This window comes from Saccopteryx leptura, chromosome 6 (assembly GCF_036850995.1).
Source record: "Saccopteryx leptura isolate mSacLep1 chromosome 6, mSacLep1_pri_phased_curated, whole genome shotgun sequence".
Classification (NCBI taxonomy): domain Eukaryota; kingdom Metazoa; phylum Chordata; class Mammalia; order Chiroptera; family Emballonuridae; genus Saccopteryx; species Saccopteryx leptura.
In genome coordinates this window covers 122,680,605-122,705,248 of record NC_089508.1, presented here as the reverse complement: position 1 = coordinate 122,705,248, position 24,644 = coordinate 122,680,605, and the positions used below count along the sequence as shown (strand labels likewise).

The window sequence follows — 24,644 nt, the reverse complement described above, 5'->3', positions numbered from 1 at the left end:
ATCAGGCCAAAGCTCCAACCAAGCCATCCAGCCAAGGCGGAATGCAGTTTTAATAGAGTAGCTTGAATCTATTCAATATTTCAAATTGTTCTGGTACAATGAAAAACTAGATGACAGGCGACTTGATAACCAAGGTCTTCCGGAAAGCGACGGAAACACGTTCTCTTTAAGGAATATTGGGTCCTCTCTGTGGCCGTAGAGCTCGCGAGTGCGCCTGCGCAGTGGAGTAGCGGCGTCGAGGTAAGCAGTCAGTCAGTGGTGACAACTGCAATAGCGACCCTGCCAACCTCGCCATGAAGACCCGCTTTAGCACCATTGACCTCTGTGCGGTACTCGCGGAGCTGAATGCCAGGTAACGTACTACAGGTGACGGGGCTCCTGCGGAGAGTGCGAGAGACACAGGCCGGGGCCCCAGGGCTTGACTAGGACCAGCGCAGTGTTCCCCCGCACTCCCCCGGTGCCGTTCTCCTGCGGACCAGGCTGGGCCTGGATGGGCGAGCGCGTGACAGCCTTCGTGTCCGCAGGGTTCCCGGGCGACGCCGGCGGCCGCAGGCCCCACCCCTGCCCTCCCGGGTTGCTAGTCTCGCCGGGTCTCGCGTCCGGCCGCGGCGGGGCTCTCGCTTTGCTGGCCTTAGAGTCGCCTGGTCTAGCAGCTAACGTTTGGTGAAATACGGGGCGCCGGGTGGTCGCCAGGACGCAGGAGTAGTCATAAGCTCCAGGGGGATCCAGAATGGAGGCCCGATGTCTCTGACGCTCCTCCTCGCCTCAAACCGGGGGTAGGGGGTGGAGGGGGCATCCCCGTTGGAGCTGGAAGTGACAGATCTGGATTCTAGTCTGGATTTTTATTACTCAGCTCTGTGAGCTTTGTCATTATTCCCAGGGTCTTGTTTACCTTTTTACCCACTCTACTTTAAAAAAAAAAAAGCATTGGGCCATTTCAAAAATGCAAGGCATTGTGTGGTCCCAAGGCTGATGGACCACCTTTGTTCTCAAATCATTACACTTATGGGGTGGACTGAATGCCTGATGGCCTCCGGTCTTAAAGGGAAGATCGCGGAGGTTCCCCCTCATTCCTAGGCTCTGCTTCCGCCTGCAGCTCTAAATTGTGTGAAGTTTTATGTTTCGAATAATGCTGTGAGGTTACATGTTTCCTTTCTCTTCGCAGCTTGCTAGGAATGAGAGTAAACAATGTTTATGATGTGGATAATAAGACATATCTTATTCGTCTTCAAAAGTAAGGCTTCTTTTATCTTCAGTAATTAAATGAGATTATTGTTTGTTGTTGTTTTAGTCTGTACTTTTAGTCTGTTTCACTGAGTTAGCAGTTGGAAAATACCCTGAAGAAAAAACTGAATTTTCTCTTCTACAGACCAGACGTTAAAGCGACACTTTTACTTGAATCTGGCATCCGAATTCACACAACAGAATTTGAGTGGCCTAAGAATATGATGCCGTCTAGTTTTGCCATGAAGGTAAATTTTAACTTATACTTCAAAGTAACTTTTAATGCCCTGAGATTGATTACTAACAATTGATGTTTTAAACCGTTTGGTTTTCCTTTACTGATACAAATAGAGACAAAATAAAGATACAGAGTAGTTGATGGATACTGGAATAAATGAAGTAGATGTTTATTGACTTCTTATTACCGTTCACACCCAGTTGTGCTTCAAATCTTTCTGTTCCCACAGTCAGTATTCTAGTTCAAGCTTTTCTAGTTCAAGCTTTTATAACGTTCAACTTTGTATTCCCTTAACCATAGTCCACTTCACAAATCAAAACAATTCTGTTAGACCAACATTAATTTTTTCTAAAGCACCAATTTCATTATCTCACGTTTTATGATTCTCTAGTTTCTGAGTATCCCATATCCTAGCATTCCTGGCTTTCTATGTTCTGTTCTTTGCCTCACTCCCACCCCTTTTTCCTAGGCTTATCTTCCATAGTTCACTTTTGAACTATCAATCCATATTTTATTGGAATACTCAGTGACATTAGTATGTTACCAATTATTATATCATTTTACTTTTTACTTCTCTCCTTGCTTTTATTTTTACTATTAAAACTGAGATTCTGCAGTACTCATTTGCTTATTGACATAACAGATATACTGAAAGTTCACGTGCTACAGAGGAAAGATGTTAGAGTCAAGATATACCCTAATTTTTAATTAATGGTGTTGCCACTCATTTTATAACTTGGAAAAATTACTTAACTTTTTGGAACTTAATTTCTTTACATGTAAAACATGGATAATATCTCCCTCATGGGCTTATTATTGAGGATTAATTGAAGTAACATGTAAAGCATCTAACACAATGCCTGACACATATTAGGAATCCATATGTATTAATTTCCTTCTTCCTCTCCTCCTCACTTTTCTTCAGAAATTTATTTGTTTTTGGCATTGTGTTATTTCATTAGAGGCTTTACAGAGAAGAGCCTTATCCCAGCAACTTAGAATCTGTTTTGGATTGCAAGTTAGGTAAGTGCTTCCCAAATCACAAGGGCTGTCATAAAATTATCAAATTTTTTAAAGTTTATTTAATAGTAACCCAAAATGGTTCTTTTGGAGATTGTCCTTAATAGTAATGATACTTTATATTTTATAGCACTTTTCAAAGTAATGCATATTTATTTAAGTTAACATCTTAGTGGATATAAAGAACAAATATCATTTTAGTTTTACAAATTTTGTAACAAGCAATTGGATATATGATGCTGGGATTGTGTAAACATCACCAGATTAGGCTATACTATCAATTGGAGGTGAAACACTTTTTAAAAACATAGAATTTTATTAGTTAGGTGTACATGTCAATCTAAATGTGTACAAGGGTTCTCTCGAATGGAGCAGACAATGTTAAGCACTTTGTCAATAACTTAAAGTTGTATGGTGCAGGCAGTTTGTGGTAAGTTACAGTGTTTGTTCTGGTTCTCACATTTGGGGGTGACAGCTATAGCTCAGTGTGTGGAAGATTGTTTTCACCAAGCTGCTAATAGGGAAATAAACAGAAACAAAATGTACATGTGCACTATATGTCCATACATATTTATGGTAAATAATCTTCCCTTTTTCACTAGTCCATAGTGCAGACTAGTTCCTCTCAGGGATGCCTTTTATCTTTATTTTACTCTACATTTCTTGAGTAGAAAGATTACTGGAGGACTCTGGAAGGCTTGCTCATGATTTTCCCCTGGGGATTTAAAGATAGACCTATTTGTAAGTCATTATTTAAATCAAAATCCATATAGGTTACTCTTAAATCAGAACTGTTGAATTTGGAAGAGGGAGGTTGTTTATTCTATGAAGTTTGAAAACTCTTCTTATATCTGCCTGAATACATAAGTATATAAAATGAGAATTTTAGTCAGTTTGCACTAAAAGGTCTGGAGAACTCTTAGTTGTGAAAGAGTTGGTATTCTAAGAATGACTATATATATACCTTATTTTTGAATATGATTTTAGATTAACCTCTCTTAATTAATCTCTCTAAAATTTGTGTTGTATTTGAGTCTTGAAGAAAAGAAAACATTCTTTCTTACTGGTCTTGACCAACTAAAAAAAGGTCTTTTAAATTCAAAAATTTAAAACAATTGTAAGATTTTTTTTTTTAGGAGTTACAGGGAAATCTTCCTATTCTGTTATACTTAAATATTTATACTAAAGGATGGTACAAGTAATCTAAAACAAAAGGTATTCACCAAATAAAATTAGCTAATTTTATTTTAATTGCTAATTAGAACAAGAACCTTATGACTAGGGATCTGAGGAATGGGATTTGATAATGAATAGGAGTTAGGATTTAAGGTAGGTTAATCAAAAGCATGGAGATAGTACCAGAAAAATTCTATTTGCATTATATCAACAACTTTTGTGGAAATATAGGGTAATTGGATGTAAGTTGGAGGACTAATTTACAGAATACCAATAAGCTCATGGTTCAGAATTTGTATATGAAGTAGAAGATTAGTGTTAACAATTAACTGTGAACACAAGTACATGAAATGTGGGATACTTATAAGATTAGAGTAGAAAGAGACTTAAAGAAAATTATGGCTTTGAGTGAGGTCATCAGGGTGAGAACAAGGGATTTAGCAGTGGCATAAAGCAGCAAAGCACATTTTTGGGGGAGCATCTATCTGTGTCTACTTAACAGTTAAATATAAAATACTGTTTCAAAGTTAGCAGTCAGAGTTGTCTGAACCAAAATGTTTTTCCTTGATTGTGTGCAAGCTTTTATTTTATACTGTTTTATTTGCTTTTAAAATAGTATTCCTGATGGTCATGAAAAGAAAAAACCTATTTATAAACCAATACCAAATGATTAGAAATTCACTTTTACTATACAAATGCATTTTTCTTTCATTTCTTGCTAGTGCCGAAAACATTTGAAGAGTCGGAGATTAGTCAGTGTGAAACAGCTTGGTGTGGATAGAATTGTAGACTTTCAATTTGGAAGTGATGAAGCTGCTTATCACTTAATCATTGAGCTCTATGACAGGGTAAGTTAAATTTGTGGGTGGGGTGAAGGAGAATTCACCATTACACCATGAATTATTCATGTACTAGTGCTGTAAAACATAGGCAGGAAATGTTCTTTTCTGTATCAAAGGTCATTATTAGTACACTAGGATAACCAATGCCAAAGAAGTAAAATACAATCTTCTAGTTAATAACCTTCATTTTGTCTGGAGATCAGAACTTGGGCTGACGTTAGCCATTTAAAATGGCATTATGAATGTGAGAGACGAAGATCTGAGAATTGAAGACTTTATCTGTTACTTTTACATTATAGGACTAGTGTGGTGCAACCTGGAAATAGTCAGATAGCTGTGTCATAAATAAGACAGTAGTTGAGACTCTGGGACATTGCCCTGTTTTAATTGTGTCATCAGTCATAAGAGGAATACTGATGGCTTCACCATTCTTGCTTCTTGTCTCTCACTCCATTGGTCACCAAATTCTGTCTTGAAAATGTTTCATGAGCTACTTACATATGCATTGAAAATTTAAACATATAAGAGCAGGAATTTAAAATACAGAAAGGAAAAACCAAGTGGTCCAATCAATGGTCAGTTACCAAATCAACCAAAGGTACTCTATTGGGGGAGCTGGCCAATGTGTATTCAGGCAGCCGCCTCTGGGGTGGATGCTCTGCATCAGAGCTTAGGCGCTTCCACTAGAAAAGGAGAGCACCCACCGGTCAGGACTTACACTCCACTTGACCACTCTTAGTGTCCTTTGTACGATGCTAATATTTTCAGCTGTTTAGAATGTCAGGAGAAAGACATATACTTGAAATAATATCAAGAGTATTCTTTATTTTTTGTAAACATAATAACTTTAGGAAAATGAGTCTAATTTAAGGGCAATCTTTGTCATTCTAATATAGGGTGGTAAGAAAAAAATGTAAATAGGGGCTCTGAATAAAAATATTAGACCCAATTAATGAAACTAAAGAGCACTGAAGACAAAACTAGAAAGGAAGACTAACTGCTTATGAGAGAGAGTCAGCAGACACTTGAACACAAAGATTGAGAGAATGCCGTATCAGAAGACAGAAATTACTGAGAAGTGGGCTAGAGCAATATGGTACAAGAAAAATGATATACGTGGTGAGAGATCTAGGTACAATTTTAGAAATTTTTTCAGAAAACTGGAAATGGCAGGTGATCAAGTACCATATTTCCCCATGTATAAGACGCACCTTAATTTTGGGGCCCGAAATTTGAAAGAAAATGTATTCCATAAAGTAATTGAACTCAAGTTTTATTCATCATAAAATTCATACAACTTCTCGTCCCTGTCAAAGCTCCCATCCGTTAGCTTGTTCTCATCTGTGTCTGATGACAAATCACTATCTTCAACAATGAGTGCAAAAACAAGTGCAAAAAAGCAAGAAATACAAGTAATAAAACTACAACTGTATAAGACGCACCCAGTTTTTAGACCCCAAATTTTTCAAAAAAGGATGCATCTTATATGTGGATAAATATTTCAGGCTTTCCATGGGCCAAAGAATCCTATCATAACTTTGCCCTACTCCACTCCCCAAAACTAGCATTTCACGGAGCTTGCAAAACCAGCTGTCTTCTAAGAATAATTATTTATCAAGCCTTTCTTAGAAATATATATGTTCCATGTCAACGGTTGCATTATTAATAGAGACTACTGTTAATTCCCAAAGTCCAACAAGCCTTTTCTGTGTTCATGCGTAGAGGAGCAACATGAATAATTCCACAGCTTTGAACAAATGTGTCTTCTAAAATGCCTTACATATGTTAATAAGGAGCCATAGAAATCACGTTCTTATCCTGTTTGGCAGATTTGTTGTGTAGAAAGTATCAGCAGAGTATTCAGGAAAGTGTTGTTAACACCTGGAAGGGGTACAGACATCATTCAGCCAAACAATGATTTGAAAAAATTTTTTTTCCAATACAAAAAATGAAGCTATAGAAGTATGAGGTAAAAGTATGGATTAACATTGGTGAATTGGGGATGAAAAAGACTTCTAAACATAACAGCAAAAACAAATATTGGTAGATAGGGCTACTTAATTTTAGAACTGCATAAGGCAAAAAACACTGAACTGTATTGGAAGATGAAAAACTGGGGAGAAATATTTAACTTGTGTGGTGAATTAGATATGTATAGCCCTAATATATAATTTTCATAAAGTACTGAAGTGGAAAGATGGGCAAAATGCTTGATTAGACAATTCAAAAAAGAATAAATACAAATGGCTTATAAAAGCATGAATACATGTCTAAGTTCATGAATTACAGAAAAATAATAAGATATTTTCCTCCCTTCACATTCTTCCTCAGTCAATATGTATATAAGCAGTTAAAAAGCTTGACAATAAATAGTATTAGCAAGAATGTAAGGGAACAAGAGTAGATTAGAACAGTGTTTTTTAACCATCAGTCCACCAGAAATATCATGCTGGTCCACAAAAGAGTTAACCACCCTGATGTTGTATGAAGATTATAGATCCAATGAGCTTTGTTGAATTTGCTTATACTCAGGGTGAATTCTGCTGTGGCAGTCCCTGAAATAATTCTCTTATTTTCACTGGTTCCCAAGTGTAAGAAGGTTGAAAACCACTGTTCTACACACTTTTCTTAGTCAGTGATTCCTTTAACCATTTTCCTGCCCCATCCCCTTTAGGCAATGGCAGCTGTTGCTGCTGCTCACAGGGAATTGATTTTGTATGTGGTCTCAGGTGGTGGTTAATTTTAAAATTTAATCTCTTAAGATTTTTTTTTTAAACTTTATTCTTGAAATAGTTACAGACTCATGGGAAGTTGCCAAGATAGAACAGAGAAGTCAAGTTTCCCTCAGTTGTTTCATCTTCATAATTATAGATAATATCAAAGTCAGGAAATTGATATTAGTACAATGTATAGCATAGTATCAAAGTCAGGAAGTTGATATTGATACAATGTATACATATAGTTCTATGCATTTCACCATATTTGTACATTCATGTAACACCCACTGCATTCAAGATACAGAATTCTTCCATTACCACAGAGAGCTTCCTTGTGATACCCCAGTAACACGCCACCCCTCTTCTTCCCACTCTCCCTACCTCCTGGCAACTACTAACCTGTTTCATCTCTGTCATTTGTCATTATAAATTGATTTGTTTTTATTTTTCTGAAGTGAGAAGCCTGGGCGGGGGGCAGACAGACTCCTGCATGCACCCCGACCGGGATCCACCTAGCAAACTCACTAGGGGGCGATGGTCCACCCATCTGGGGCGTTGCTCTGTTGCGACCTGAGCCATTCTAGCGCCTGAGGTGGAGGCCATGGCACCATCCTTGGCATCATCCTCAGCACCCAGGCCAACTTTGCTCCAATGGAGCCCTGGCTGCAGGTGGGGAAGGGAGAGAGAAAGAAAGGAGAGGAGGAGGGGTGGAGAAGCAGATGGGTGCTTCTTCTGTGTGCCCTGGCCAGGAATCAAACTGGGACTTCCACACACCAGGCCAACACTCTACCACTGAGCCAACTGGCCAGGGCCTATAAATTGATTTTTAACAAGGCTTTTGTAAGAACCTTAGTGGAAAGGACATACCAGATACTCTTAAACAGAAGTTGATAAACTACAGCATATGGCCCCTTTTAGTAAAGCCTGGGAGCTTAAGAATGGTTTGAGGCCATATGTATCCCATAAAGCCTAAAATAATTTACTGTCTTGCCTTTTACAGAAAAAGTTTGCTGACCCTGCTCAATAGACTCATGTCTGAGCTGCTAATGCTTAGACAAATGCCAGACTATCAGGGTACTGGGTTGGGATTTATGAGACTCTTGTTAGTCTAGAAGCAGATGATGTATTTTACAGAATACTTTCATGAAAATAGAGTGTAACCTATAATCTAGGAGAGTAGATTATCTAGAACTGAATAAACTGGAAAGAATCTAATTTTGGTGTTTTGTTTTTCAGAATTTTATTGGTATTATTTTTATGATGGTTATATGATAAAGCCCTTTACCTTTCTCTGACCTTTAATTTAGTAGGCTACACTTTTACAAATTACAGTGACATTCTTTAATTCGTAGTTGGCTCTCATTGAGCACTTAGAATTTAGGAACACATGCCTTTTACTGAGTTTATTTTTTAATTGCTCATGGCAATCTTTTTTATTTACATAGGTTCAATAAGAATTTGTCCTTTAACTCAGTAGTACCCAACCTTTTTTGGGCCACGGACGGATTTAATGTCAGAAAATATTTTCACGGACAGGCCTTTAGGGTGGGATGGATAAATGTATCATGTGACCTAGACAAGCGTCAAGAGTGAGTCTTAGACGGATGTAACAGAGGGAATCTGGTCATTTTTTAAAAAATAAAACATCGTTCAGACAAATATAAATAAAACAAATAATGAAGTTATTTATTCTTTCTCCGCGGACCGGTACCGGTCCACGGCCCGGGGGTTGGGGATCATTGCTTTAACTGGAATACAGTTAGACAAATTGTGCAACCAAAGTCATACCTATAGTGTCATATTTGAGAATAAATCTTATTTAATTAGGTATGATGAGCTCATCATTAAAGAACAAAGGTTATAGTTTATGTGTAGATCCACTGTCCACAGTGTATTCCTGAAAACCTGATCATGTGCCTATACTGTGGCACACACATGGTGAGGCAGACAGGGGATTAGAGCTGTGAGGATGGGAAACACAGAGTTTATTCTTGTATTATTTATCAATAAGTATATTATTTTCTGTTCAAACAGCTGTAAACCTTTTGCTTCACCCTACAGGATCCTAGCATACAGGTCATAAGGTTACTTCCTACAGATTTAAGTGGCTTTAAATAGAGGAGTTTACCTTTATTTACAGGAATTTTCCTACGTTAAAGCTGCATTTGCCACAGACAAAACTGGTAGTGATAATTTTTTTGGTTTGATTTGATAAGTTTGAATTAGAAGCAAATAATAATTTTTAAATCTTTGGAATAATAGAGACTTTTGAAAATAAAATCCCAAATTTCTAGAAGTCTCCAGGCAGCAGTGGTTATAGTGGCTTTAGTAATTGTTTTATACCATATGGCTCTAGATTTGCTGACTATAATCCAAGAAAGTTTGTATATGGTAATTAACATTTATTTTATAATAATTTTAGATTTATAGAAAAGTTGCAAGGATAACACAGAAAGTTCCTGTATACCCTTCATTTAGTTTTTCTTAATGTTAATATCTTACATAGTAGTGTTGCATTTGTAAAAACTAAGAAATCAACATTGGCACATTATTATCAGTTACACTACAGACTTTATTTGGATTTCACCAGTCTTTCTACTCATGCCATTTTTATATTCTGGGATCAAATCCAGAAAATGCCATTGCATTTAGGATCTTTCTCTTTTGAACTGAACAATTGGCATGTATACAGTCTAGGTTCCAAGGGCCCAGTTAGTGATTAGTTTGGAATAGATATTAAGGATTTACTGTATACATGAGGGTATACACTTGGGAATTTTCAGTAATCACCATGATACCAAAAGAGGTAGGTTGTGTGATGCTTAGAGTAGATCTTGAAGATTGTTCTTTCCTTGGTCTGTACCAAGGTTTGATCTTCTAGCTTTCATGTCTAGAATTTTGATGTATGGTCTATTTAGAGTTGACCAGGCCTTGGATAAAGAGGCTGTTGTTACTCATACTCATTTAAGAAAGTCAGTTTGTTAATTTGTGACAATACAGTTCCACTAGGAAGGACTCTGGAGAAACCATGCTAAGATCAGAAAGTACTGTATTGTATACATCAGAGTCAAGCACAATATTTCCCAAAAGGTGTTCTATGAACACCACTTCCATAAGATAATAGATATACGGAGAAAAATGAGTCCCATAGTGATAAAAGTTTGAGGAACTTTGAGAATAAGGTAAAAATTTAACTTAGGACTATCAGTGCCTTTAATATAATAATGTGATATGTACATTTCCTAGGAAAGGATATATAGAGTTTCCAAAATTAATTTGATCACAGAATTCTTTTTTTTTTTAAATGGGAGTATCAGGAGCCATCTTATAGAATACGTTTGACAAACCTTGATTTAAGGAAAGCCTTTTCAGGGAAGTAACTGCTTTACTGGAGTCTTTCAGATGTTCTGGGTAACTGCACAGTTTGATTCAACAGGTATTTATTGAGCACTTTCTGTGTTCCAGGCTCTATGGCCAGGCCTATTTTGCAGATCACACCTTTCTGAACAAGGCACTATCTGGACTTCTATCCCAGACCTCTGCTTTCTCAATGCAGTTGACTTTTTTGTTCTTTAAGTTAAATAAATGTTTAAATTTTTAAATGCATGATTGCTTTGAAGTCAGATCCTTTAGCTGTGGGTATGTACCACTCTTTTAACTACCTAGTAACTTCTGGTTACTTTTATATCAAGGTGAATGCTGTCCCCATCTATTGAAGCCATTTATCTTACAACCTGTCATTCCTCAAGATATTGGGGCTATTTCTACCATCTTCCATGACCAACTTTAAATAGTTATTAAGGCATTTGCTACTTCTCATGGATGCATCTTTTAATTATACACTAACCCCTCTCTTCACTGTAATAAATTGGAAAGGTTGTATTCTGAGGGCAGTTTTATTTTCATTAGGTTCCTCTCGCCCCTTCTTTTGGTTGAAAAGATTATGTAACTATTACATTTTTTAAAGTTTTTTAAATCCTAACACTTCAATAAATATTTTTATTTTTCCCTATATTTACCTTCCACTTCCTAAGATATAGAATTTTTTGTCTTGCTGTTTTTTATCTAACATTGTAAATAATATCCTACTTTTTTTAGTCTTCATAAGTTAACAGCTTTTAAGTATGTTGTTATGTTGTACATTATAATTTATTTAGCAATTGTCTCAATTTTTACATTTAGCCTATTTCCATTTTTTCTATTGTAAATAACTGCAGTGGATATCTTTAAGCATATAGTTTTTGTTTTATTGAGTTATTACATTAGACTACATTATTAAGTATGGGATTATTGGATGAAGGGTATCAATCTCTTTATTAATTTTTGTCATATAACTACTATTAAAAGATAAAATGCAAGTGAAAGTATACAGGCACACCTCATTTTATTGTGCCTCTTTTTATTGCACTTTGCTTTACTGTGCTTCACAGATGCTATGTTTTTTGCAACTTGAAAGCAAGACCCTCTACCAGCAAAAAGGTTATAACTCTCTTTATTGCAGCGGTCTGGGACTGAATCAGTAGTATCTCTGATATTGCTTGGCTTCTGAAATATATATCTGTTCTGTTTTTCTTAACAAGACATAGTCTCTGTAGACCATACCTAATGAAAGTGCAATAGTAAGTTCAGCTGGTGGTCATCAAGGTCCAGTGCTTTCTGTAACTTCATTTCTGTAGCCTTGATTTGGTTTTTAAGAGCCTACATTTTCGTTCTCAGTTTTTAAGTTTCAAGAATGATTCAGGGTGTAGTATTAAATTATATTTTATTCTATTGCAGGGGAACATTGTTCTTACAGATTATGAGTATCTAATTTTAAATATCCTAAGATTTCGAACCGATGAGTCAGATGATGTTAAATTTGCTGTTCGCGAACGCTATCCAATTAATCATGCTAGAGCTGCTGAACCTTTGCTTACCTTGGAAAGGTAACATGTTTTGTTTATAAACTCATTTCATATAGTAGTAAAGGGTAAAATAGGCCATATGTTAGCATATGAAAGAACTGTCATAAGAAAATACTGTGTTTACTTGCATAAAATAACTAATTTGGACTGCTTGAACTACATAAATGTGCATGTAAGCAAGTAAGCCTTATTTGGGAGTAGCAAATGTATGTCTTGTTATTTTAAATTTGGTGTTATTTCAGATGTTTATGATTTCTTGGTAAAGTGAGGGGACTTACCAGTTACTCTCTGAGAAGACAGACGTCTTGGGCAGAGTACAAAAGGAGATAGAAATTCTGGTTTAGCTAAGAAAAGGGAGCAGGGTGGAATATGGTGCTAATTGTAACTGTACTCTTCTGGCCAAAGGCTTTGCTGACCACTATACTATAGCAGTGGTTCTCAAAGTTTAGCATGCATTGGAATCACAGATGGGCTTGATAAAAGATCTGAATCAGCAAATCTGGTGTAGGGCCCAGGAATTGACAGGTCTAACAAGTTCACAGGTGTTATTGATGCTGCTTATCTGTGCCTACAGCATCCTGAGTTCTTAGTTAGGTAAAGCCATTTTCTGTGTTATGTTTCCAGGCTTCACAAACTTTTAACTGTTATATAAGAATGTCTCTTTCGTGTCATATATAGGCACCTTGATGATAAACAGTTTGACTTAGTTGAAAAAGTATTGATTTTTCTTAAAAAACCTGGTTTTAGGTCCCAATCTGCTGTTTTAAGAACTATTAACCTTAAATAAATTAATTTCATGACCCTACATTTTCTTGCTTACAAAAGGAACTAATTCCTTTTATATTTCATAATATTTGAAGAGTAGGATAGTTTGGTGAATATAAATATTGCTGTTGCCTGACCAGGCGGTGGCGCAGTGGATAGAGCATCGGACTGGGATGCAGAGGACCCAGGTTCGAGACCCCAGGGTCGCCAGCTTGAGCGCGGGCTTATCTGGTTTGAGCAAGGCTCACCAGCTTGGACCCAAGGTCACTGGCTCGAGCAAGGGGTTACTCGGTCTGCTGTAGCCCCACGGTCAAGGCACATACATATGAGAAAGCAATCAATGAACAACTAAGGTGTCGCAATGAAAAACTAATGATTGATGCTTCTCATATCTCTCCGTTCCTGTCTGTCTGTCCCTATCTATCCCTCTCTCTGACTCTCTCTCTGTCTCTGTAAAAAAAAAAAAAAAATTGCTGTAAGGTTTATTAAATATAAGATAGTAAGAAGAAGGGTGATTCTGTTTTACAGACTGACTGAAGTAATAACCAGCGCACCTAAGGGTGAACTGCTGAAGAGAGTTCTTAACCCGCTACTCCGTGAGTAACCCTGCAGAGAGCAAGAGAGTGTGTGCAAGACAGTGTTGTTTTCAGGAATATATTTAAATCTTGTATAGTTCTGGTAGAAAATTAGAACTTCTTGATAACTGTAGAAAGGAGTTTAAAATAATCTTTGAGTAAGTAGAGTTTATTTTTAAGATTTGTCATACCACATGAAGTTTGACCTTTGTTTTTTAGATTTTATTTAAAAGCAATACATTGTTAACTAATATTCTTTTCTTTTTCAACATGATTCTTCAGTTTAATAACTACTTAGTTTTTGTTTTGTTTAGCTTTTTTATTAGTGTCTCAGGGCATCCTAGGTTTACATGTACTTCTGATACCCTGTGTAAAGAAAATCCAGTATTCTTTTATGCTTGAGAAAATCATCACTTATCTCTATAATTAGGCATCTGAAATGAACATTTGAGCAGGCAGGTACCCTTAATTACTGAGCATTAGAGAGTTACTCTTTCTCTTCTATGAAATTAGAACACATTAAAAAGTTATCTTTGGCCTGACCAGGCTGTGGCACAGTGGATAGAGCATCAGACTGGGACACAGAGGGCCCAGGTTTGAAACTCTGAGGTCATCAGCTTGAGCGTGGGCTCATCTGGTTTGAGCAAGGCTCACCAGCTTGAGCCCAAGGTCGCTGGCTTGAGCAAGGGGTTACTCATTCTGCTGTAGCCCCCTGGTCAAGGCACATATGAGAAAGCAATCAATGAACAACTAAGGTGCTGCAACGAAGAATTGATGCTTCTCATCTCTCTCCCTTCCTGTTGTCTGTCCCTATCTATCCCTCTCTCTATCTCTCTCAAAATAAAGATAAAAAAAGGTATCTTTGGGCCTGACCAGGCAGTGGTGGCACAGTGGATAGAGCATCGGACTGGGATGTGGAGGATCCAGGTTTGAGACCCCAAGGTCACCAGCTTGAGTGTGAGCTCATCTGGTGTGAGCTGAGCCTGAGCCCAAGTTTGCTGGCTCAAGCAAGGGGTCACTTGGTCTGCTGTAGCCCCCTGGCCAAGGCACATATGAGAAAGCAATCAATGAACAACTAAGGAACCACAACAAAGAATTGATGTTTCTCATCTCTCTCCCTTCCTGTCTCTCTGTCTCTATCTGTCCCTCTCTTCGACTCTGTCTCTCCCACAAGAAAAAAAAAAAGGTATCTTTGGGACTTGCCAACTATTAGTATAGATAGCATGCATAACATTAGTAAGTTTGGATTTTTCTATTTTTTTCTTTATTAATATGGTAGGTTACACTAACAAATTTTTGGATGTTAAACCAATGTTGCATTCCTAGTTTATAAGTCTTTTTATATGTGGCTAAATTTCATTAAATTCCTATAATTTTTGCACTGACTTCTACAATTTTATTGTAGTCTCCAATTTTAATTGAATTGTCATTTCTGATAACATTTCAAAATAAGTAAACTAATTGTTATTTTCATTAGCTATGTTATTAAGTATATCATTTATATTGGATATAAATTTGTATTATATTTTGAATGTTAAATTTGATAGAAAAATACTAAAAATAATACCCTCTGTTTTTATAGCCTATGGACCAGCTCTCATTGAACACTGTCTTATAGAAAATGGATTCTCTGGCAATGTCAAAGTGGACGAGAAATTTGAAAGTAAAGGTATGTCTGCATGGTACAAATTTTGTCATTTTATTTATTTCCATTTTTAAAACTATGAAAATTATTTCTGGGAAAGTAATAAGTGAGCAGGTAGTTTTAGACTTAAAAACATTTGACCTGTGAGTGTTCTATCCATGTGTTATTTCTGACCTCCTACATTAAAGTGGCGCTTTATCCCTAGTAACATGCGGTTCAGTTTCTTGACCTACCTTACTACCTTTCAGCTGTAGGATATTCTTCCTTCCTCCCCTTAAGTTTTGAAGTGGTTACTGACCTCATGACAGTCTTTTGGTACAAGGCTTGAAGAAGTTGAATTATTCACCCTCAGAACCTATGAGTGTGTCTAGAAATATCAGCACTCATGCATTTTAATTCTGTAAGTACCATAGTGTGGCTATATAAGGAGACTTTTGTAGCTAAAGGAACCTACCAGTAACTTAACTGCCAGATTAAGATGATTAAAAAAATTAGAGAAAGTATAAGAATAACAGAATATTTGGACTTTCCCAAGTTTTTATCTGTAGATTCTTGTGTACAATTAGAAAAATTATTCTTGATATTTATGTTTGGGGGTTGTATATCATTTTTAATTTTAAGGATAATTTTTATGCTGTAATTTCTTATGTGTTTAAAAATACAAATTGAATGCTTTTAGTGAATGACTTCTTTTCTGAAATATACAAATTCCATGCAAACCTGATCAAAATGGCAACAGGTGGTATTGTCGTTTTTGCTATTGCAGTAGTTTTCTGGATTGTTGGGTTTTTTTAATTAAAATGAATCTGATATTCATGTGGAGTAAAAATATGTGAAAATAACCACACTGGCTGGTTGGCTCAGCGGTGTCGGCCCAGCGTGTGGAAGTCCCGGGTTCAATTCCTGGCCAAGACACACAGGAGAAGCGCCCATCTGCTTCTCTACCCTTCCCCCTCTCCTTTCTGTCTCTCTCTTCCCCTCCCGCAGCCAAGGTTCCATTGGAGCAAAGTTGGCCCCGGGCTAAGGATGGCTCTGTGGCCTCTGCCTCAGGCGCTAGAATGGCTCCAGTTGCAGCAGAGCAATGCCCCAGAGGGGCCGAACATCACCCCCTGGTGGGCATGCCTGGTGGATCCCAGTCCGGCACCTGCTGGAGTCTGTCTGACTGCCTGCCTATCCCCCTTCTCACTTCAGAAAAATACAAAAAAAAAAAGTGAAAATATTCAGAAAAACTGGAAAATAATAGTGCTGATGAAGAGTAATGTTTTCAAAACAGTTTTTGGAAAAGGAATAGATGAATTAAAGAATTTAGAAACAGGCCCAAATGTATATATGGGAATTTAGTATGTGAACAAAGTGTCTTTCAGATATGAGGGGCAAGATGGAACCAATAGAAGCTGTTGACAACAGGCTAGCTAAACATCCTTGTTACATATGCTGATAATCATGAAAAGTATATTTAATTTTCTTGAACATTTCTTATTTCATAAAGTACCGTCCTGTTTTCTGCATAGCTGTTTAATATTAATTTTTACACTTGATTACTATTTCTTCCTTTTTTTATTAGATATTGAAAAAGTACTTGTTTGTCTGCAGAAAGCAGAAGACTATATGAAGACAACATCCAACTTCAGTGGGAAGGTAGCAGCACATATACTTACTGTATATTGTGGTTTTATTATTCAGAATTTTAGAATTTAAATGTTTGTTAAAGATCAAGATATATAGCCTGACCAGGCGGTGGCGCAGTGGATAGAGCATCGGACTGGGATGCCGAGGGCCCGGGTTCGAGACCCCGAGATCGCTGGCTTGAGTGCGGGCTCATCTGGTTTGAGCAAAATCCCACCGGCTTGGGCCTAGGGTCGCTGGCTCGAGCAAGGGGTCACTCGGTCTGTTGGAGACCTACGGTCAAGGCACATGTGAGGGGGCAGTCAATGAACAACTAAGGTGTTGCAACGCGCAATGAAAAACTGATGGTTGATGCTTCTCGTCTCTCTCCGTTCCTGTCTGTCTGTCCCTGTCTATCCCTCTCTCTCTCTGACTCACTCTCTGTCTCTGTAAAAAATAAATAAATAAATAAATAAAGATCAAGATATATAAATCTTTGTTTTAGTTTGGAAATTTTATGTTTGTTACATGCTTATTCTAAGGTCGGTTGTTGTTGTTTTTTAATTGCTGTTGGTTTGTCATTTTTGTCCTGCTTTTTTAGTACTTTTATAGAAAGTACTAGGTCATGTCGATATCAGCCCTCCAGAAGAGATGAGGATTTCACAATATTTTTTCTTAGGTTAATTTTAGATAGAGAAGCACATTTTAATTTGCCAGCACTTTTCAAAAATGTGGTGATTTACATCCCTTAATAGTTAAACATCCTTTATATTTATATATCTTATGTTTTTCTTCCCTATTCAGAGTATAACTTCATTTACCAAAAAAAAATCAGAGACAGTTCTGGTTAATTATAGTTAAATTCAGTACAAATGCACCTACCCAGTTTTTTAAATTAATTAAAATCCTCTACCATCAAAGTGAAAATAATTTTTTTTGCTGGCAGTGCTTTTGGCTTTTTGGAATAGCACAACGTCTAAAAATGGAAAGGAGAACAAAGTGCATACATATAATCCCACTGTCTTACCAGATCACGAGTTCTTATTTTCTTTATTCCTGGTTTTTCTTGTGCATGTGAATAAACCAGTGTTTTCTAATAATACTTTGAGTCTAAAAAAGCATCATTTTGAGAAGTGATGAGATCAGTAGACAACTGCAGTTGATAAATTTATATCAGTCATGAAAAGTAAATCTTTGTTAATTATGGAGAGAAATGAGTTTTATGCTGGATTTTTATAGGGATATATCATTCAGAAAAGAGAAGCAAAACCAAGCCTGGAAGTAGATAAACCAACTGAAGACATACTCACGTAAGCATGTGGGCATGAGTCGATTTGTTTTAGATCAGTGGTTCTCAACCTTTCTAATGCCGTGACCCCACAATACAGTTTCTCATGTTGCGGTGACCCCAAACCAAAAAATAATTTTGGTGGCTACTTCATAACTGGAGTATATGCATTATGTATTTTCCAATGGCTTTAGGCGACCCCAGTGTTTTGGTCGTTCGACCCCCACCGGGGTCGTGACCCACAGGTTGAGAACTGCTGTTTTAGATGTTTATTAATATTCTTGAATGTGATATCATAAATATGTTTTGCAGGTATGAGGAATTTCATCCTTTCTTGTTTTTTCAACATTCACAATGTCCATATATAGAATTTGAATCATTTGACAAGGTGAGTTTCAGATTCTGTTTTTTAACCAGTTAGCATGATATGAATTATTAAATTAATATCAATTTGCTTTGATTGAGAAATTGAAACTATTTTTGCTTTACAATCACCATGAATCTGAGCATTATGGAACAATGCAGTCATAGATACAAACTCTTAGAAACATTTGTTGCTACTTTATTTCATGATGAAGGGTCAAAATGATCTTAATTTGATTCTTGGTTATTTAGCTATACAATACATTTACTGGGGATCTGTTCCGGTTTTTTGAGTGGTGTTATAAACAGACTCTTAAAATTCTGTGTATGCAAGCTGAAGTAGATACAGTGTTTTTTTTTTCAACTAGTTGTTTTTCTGTTTGTTCTAAAAAGGCCGTGGATGAATTTTATTCCAAGATAGAAGGTCAGAAAATAGATTTAAAAGCGTTACAGCAGGTATAGTATTCTTTAAAATATTTGTATTAAACTAACTAGCCTAGTGTGGTTTGCTGGGAAGATAATGTTCTCAGGAATCTGCAGCCTTTCAAAAGTGTATGGAAACACCCTGATCTCTCGGTTTATTGGTAAAGGTCCAGCGGAGGTATCATGTTGAAAGTATACCCTATTTGTTCTGTCAGTATATCGGGTATTCCCTAAGATGGAAGTACAGTGGGACAATAAGGCCTATTATTTATACCCTAGAATGATGTGCTTTATTACAGCCACCCAAATACCTTCTTAAATTTTGCTGTTAAAGAAATACTGTTTTGAAATTTTTAAATAGGCCATGAGAGGGGAATGTTTTTCCTATACAAATAAGTGTTTTTGTTTATCATTAAACTTTTTTAAAAGTGAACTTTTAAACTAAGCCTTTAAAGGCTTAGTGTGTGAAGACTGGACTGGTGATTACCAGAGAGGAGAGGGGGTTTTGGAGACTGGATGAAAGAGGTGAAGGAATTAAGAACTCCACATTGGTAGTTACAGAATAGTCACAAAGATGTACAGTACAGCATAGAGACTATAGTCAATAATATTGCAATGACTATGCATGGTGCCAGGTGGGTTCTGGAAGTATCAGGGGAACGCTTTGTAAAGTATATAATTATCTAATCACGATGCTGTATACCTGAAACCAATACAAAAGATTAATGAAAGTGAACTGTAATTGAAACATTAAAAAATAAATTTAAAAATGATAAATGCTTTTTACGTGTCATGACTCCACAAGGAGGTTTTAATATGCTGTGTTTTCACCAGACCATGTTTTCAGAGTATTTGCTAAAGAACAGTTTGATTTGAAGGGGATATGATTTTTCAAAACTATTAATAAAGTGTTAAAATATGTGTATACAATTTTGTAATTTTGCAAATCCCAGTATCCTCCTGGCCCTTCATTTTTAAAGTAATTAATTAGCAAAGCACAATTTCAAAGCAGATGGATCAAATTAATTAGTGTGATTGCCACTTGGTAGCAGCACTTCAGCTAGTAAACAGATATTTAGCAGTGACTTTGAACCCCATGTTTTTTATGTGCATTAGACATGAATTATTTTAATCATTTTGCATTCTTTTAATAGGCAGCTTTTATAATTTGAATCTTTTAATACTATACCTAGCATTCGAACATTCATTAATTGGTAATGCTATTACTACTGTTAGAAAGTCTGCCCCCAGATCAGTAATCTTGAAATGTAAATTACATATGATAAAATGCTATAGAGAAGATCAAATAATTACCATGACCCTTTGTGTTGTTAATTTAGGAAATATTTTGTAAAATAGTAAAAATAATGCTAATAAAATTAAAGGTGGCAATGAAATAAAAAGAAGCAGTTTGGGTAATTTATCCTGCAAATGCATTCCCCCAAATTTTACTTTTCTGCCATAGGAAAATAATGTCTGGAATTCTACCTACTTGAATAATGCAAGGCCTGTAGGAGCACGTCTCACATACAATTTTGTAATTTTGCAAATCCCAGTATCCTCCCTGGCCCTTCATTTTTAAAGTAATTAATTAGCAAAGCACAATTTCAAAGCAGATGGATCAAATTAATTAGTGTGATTGCCACTGGGTAGCAGCACTTCAGCTAGTAAACAGATATTTAGCAGTGACTTTGTAACCTGTAATCAAACTATCTCACTAGTTAGGGAATGGGACGTAGGAGTTCATTTTGGAGCATGGAACACTTTGGGGTAGAATAGGCCTGGGGAGGGGGACTCTGGGGAATTTTAGCTGTTAGGTAACTGAACTCTGAGGGGCAGAAGTGGGGCAGGATACTGAGTTTCGGGAGGTAAGAGAGAAGGTATGGGTGATAAGAGAAATCTAATTTTTTATAAATCTGTTTTGTCAACAAAAGGAAAAACAAGCATTGAAGAAGTTAGATAATGTCCGCAAGGATCACGAAAACAGATTAGAAGCTCTTCAGCAGGCTCAGGTATTGTGTTTAGCTTTTCAGATGCTTTTTCAAAAACGGTAACTTTAACTTACATTATAGTAAATGTTTCTGGTCCATTTCTTAAGGAAATCGATAAGCTTAAAGGAGAACTCATAGAAATGAATCTACAGATAGTTGACAGAGCCATTCAGGTTGTTCGAAGTGCTTTAGCCAACCAGATAAATTGGACAGAAATCGGGTTAATTGTGAAGGAAGCCCAAGCTCAAGGAGACCCCGTTGCAAACGCAATCAAAGAATTAAAACTACAGACAAATCATGTTACAATGCTGTTAAGGTAAGTTTAATTTTTAGTTAAGCAGTTAATGTTTGACTTTATTTTGCTATTTAGTTGTTCACTGTATTTATTTAAAATGTCTCTTTTATTTGGAAATTTATCCTTGACAGTATAGAAAAAATGTATCTTATTTTTGAAAAAGTTTATTGACAGTAAAATAATACAAGCTATCTAAATACTCTAAACCATTTATGATTTCATTTAGGAAAATAAAAATGTTAATGTCATTGACGTTAGTGAAATACTATTGAATATTTTTAATAGAAATCCATACTTATTATCAGAGGAGGAAGATGAAGATGTTGATGGTGACATCAGTGTTGAGAAAAATGAAACTGAACCATTAAAAGGAAAAAAAAAGAAAAAGAATAAACAGCTGCAGAAGCCTCAGAAAAATAGGCCATTACTTGTTGATGTCGATCTCAGCTTATCAGCATATGCCAATGCGAAAAAGTGAGTCTTAACGTTAAGTATAAGTTTTAGGTAAAATATCTGTAATAACTCAGGGTGTTACGGATAAGAAAAATCATTATTTTTCCTGTCTGTTCTTTGGGGTGAAAATAATTTTTTTTTGATGTGTTTAAAATCATATTTATTATAAGAAAGAATACAGACATTACTATTTCTCAAAATATTAATTCTCCTGGAAATTTCAAAAGCAAATTCTTTTTTAAATCATATTATGCATTCTACAACTCGGTTTTCATATGGAATATAGATAACAAAGTTGCACAACACACAGAAATTGTTTGGTATGATTGAGAGTCTTTAAAATTATAAATAACAAACAGAAAGCTAAAGAAAAGAGCTTTTACTTGAAATGTAAAAGAATTATGATTTTCTAGGTATTATGATCACAAGCGATATGCTGCTAAGAAAACACAAAAGACTGTTGAAGCTGCTGAGAAGGTACTTAGTATTTCTTAGAGTAAATGTTGTTTTTCTCTAATTTAATGGCCTTAATTGTTTCTTCTGTGTGATCGAAGGTGAAGGGACTAAGCAATATCATAACAATAATAACCATACAGGTGTATCACGCATAGACCTAGACAACAGTGTGGTGCTAACCAGAAGGAAAGAGGTTAGGGGGAAGTGGAGGAGGGCAAACAGAGAAAATGGGGACAAACGAGAAGCTTGGAACGATGGGCACACAATGCAGTGTGCAGATGGTGTTTTACTGAGTCTCACACCTGGACCTGGACCTCAATAAATTCAGTTTTAAAAAATTATTTCTCCTGTTTAAATGAGGTTTTCTAATTCAGAATTACCTTTCAAACTTAATTTTTCTTGAAATATATTTCCAGTATTCATTTTCTTCCCAAACCTGCTCCTTCCCAGTTTTTGCCATCTCAGTAAATAGCACCTTCATTTTCTCCTTTGCTTAAATTAAAAATGTTGGAGTCATCCTGGACTCTTCTCTCATAAAACATATATACAATCCACCAGCAAATCCTTTTGGTTCTTCCTTTAGAGTATAGCCAGAATCTGACCACTTCTCCTTGACCCAGGTATCCGTCATGTGTTCTCAGGGACTGGAGCAGTAACACTCAGGCTCTTATTGTGCAGGTTACTCTCCTACTCTTTCCCTGCTACATTCTGTTCACACAGCAGCCCTTGTGATGCTCTTAAATAAAAAATAAAGTCCTTTCTCTCTGTTCAAAACCTTTCAGTAGCTTTCCATGTTACTCGAGACAATCCAAAGCCCTTCTCCTGGTCTGTAAGGTCCTACATGGTCTGCTCCCCTCTGATCTCATCTCCTGGACTGCTCCTCTTACAAACTCTTTTCAGATAACACTGGGACTTTAGCTGTTCCTGTAACAGTGGTCCATGCTGCCTTATTAGAGACATTGTCCTTGCTGCCCTTTCTACCAAGAATGCTCTTCCCTAAAAATTTACATGGTTTGATGCCTCTCCTCATCCATGTGTCTACTAATAGGAGACTTCAGAGAGGTCTTTTTTTTCTTTTAAAGTGAGAGGCAGGGAGACAGACTTCCACATGCACCCCAAACAAGATCCACCTGGCAAGTCCCCTACTGGGGATCCTCTGCCCACGTGGGGTCATTGCTCTGTTTTAGTGCCTAAGGTGAGGCCGTGGAGCCATCCTCAGCACCCAAGGCCAACTTGCTTGAACTAATCGAGCCATGGCTGAAGGAAGGGAAGAGAGAGAAAGGAGAGGGAGGGGAGGAGAAGCAGATGGTCACTTCTCCTGCGTGCCCTGACTAGGAATCGAACCCAGGACTTCCACACACCAGGTCACCACTACCACTGAGCCACTTGGCCAGGATCCAGAGAGGCCTTTCTTGATTACTCTTACTAAAAATAGTATCTTCAATTACTCCCTTTTTACTCTGTTCTTCTCCTTAAAAAACACCCCTCCCAATATTTATCTGACTTCACTCTTGAATGTGGGTTGCATGAAAGTTGTATTTTAAGATGTTGTTCATTGCTATGTCCCTGACCCTAGAGCATTGCCTGGAATGTAGTCACATTAATATCTGGTAAGTGAGTGGCCCTCAAGACTTAGCCCACTGTTTAACACCTCTCCAACCTCACTTCTTGACATTTTACCCTGTGATCACTGGCCTGGTCAAGCTGGCCTTTTCTATTGGCTTATAGTACTCTTCTTTCTAAGTCTTTGCCTTGATAATTCCAGCAGTCCTTCAGACTGATTCAGCGTTTATACCATTTCCTCAGAAATACCTTTTTTGGTCATAACTAATTATAAATTAGGTTCATTTGTTCTGCTCTTGCTATGGTATCCTTAGAAGCACTTACCATAAGTTTATTCGAATAATTATATGTTTTATATTTGTGTCTTCTCCTAGACCCCATTGAGGTGGGGACTTTGTCTTGTTCACTGTTTTGTCCCCAGCATGTAGTCCTGTGATATGGTGGGCACTTAGTATCTGGTAAATGAATGATTCTCTTAGCTCATTTGGTTACAGCATGGTCCTGATACACAAAGGTTGTGGGTTTGTTCCCCAGTCAGGGCTCACACAGGAACAGACTGATGTTTCTCTCTTTCTCTCTCTCTCTCTCTAAAATCAATCATTTAGTTTTAAATTTTTAATTTGTAGGCCTTGAGAAGATATACACAATGAATCTTTGACTTAAATTATTTTAATATTAAAGACAAAAATAATTTCATTTCTCTATTCTTTGTGTGTGTGTGTGCTTGTATGTAGATAATACCCTTCCCCCCCCCCCTCAGGGGAGAGCGCGAACGCAGTCCCCTTTTTTGATATATATATATATATATATCAAAATATATATATATATTTTTTTGTATTTTTCTGAAGTTGGAAAGAGGGAGGCAGTCAGACAGACTCCCGCATGCGCCCCACTGGGATCCACCCGGCATGCCCACCAGGGGGCGATGCTCTGCCCATCTGGGGCATTGCTCTGTTGCAGCCAGGGCCATTCTAGCGCCTGAGGCAGAGGCCCTGGAGCTATCCTCAGCGTCCGGGCCAGCTTTGCTCCAGTGGACCCTTGGCTGTGGGAGGGGAAGAGAGAGACAGAGAGGAAGGAGAGGGGGAGGGGTGGAGAAGCAGA

General features: G+C 37.0%; 1 protein-coding gene across 1 annotated transcript in view; it reads left to right on the top strand.

Annotated features, from left to right (window-relative positions):
- Positions 1-214: 214 nt before the first annotated feature.
- NEMF (nuclear export mediator factor) overlaps positions 215-24,644 on the top strand; it is a 54,788-nt gene continuing 30,358 nt past the window's right edge. Inside the window, exons 1-15 of the mRNA XM_066388357.1 lie at positions 215-352; positions 1,166-1,234; positions 1,370-1,472; positions 4,381-4,506; positions 11,994-12,142; positions 13,415-13,482; positions 15,044-15,130; positions 16,671-16,744; positions 17,951-18,021; positions 18,312-18,387; positions 18,756-18,818; positions 20,720-20,797; positions 20,884-21,092; positions 21,357-21,545; positions 21,938-22,001. Of these exons, the coding sequence (XP_066244454.1) occupies positions 294-352; positions 1,166-1,234; positions 1,370-1,472; positions 4,381-4,506; positions 11,994-12,142; positions 13,415-13,482; positions 15,044-15,130; positions 16,671-16,744; positions 17,951-18,021; positions 18,312-18,387; positions 18,756-18,818; positions 20,720-20,797; positions 20,884-21,092; positions 21,357-21,545; positions 21,938-22,001 (1,485 nt within the window). The 5' untranslated portion in view covers positions 215-293. The remainder of the gene's footprint in view (positions 353-1,165; positions 1,235-1,369; positions 1,473-4,380; positions 4,507-11,993; positions 12,143-13,414; positions 13,483-15,043; positions 15,131-16,670; positions 16,745-17,950; positions 18,022-18,311; positions 18,388-18,755; positions 18,819-20,719; positions 20,798-20,883; positions 21,093-21,356; positions 21,546-21,937; positions 22,002-24,644) is intronic.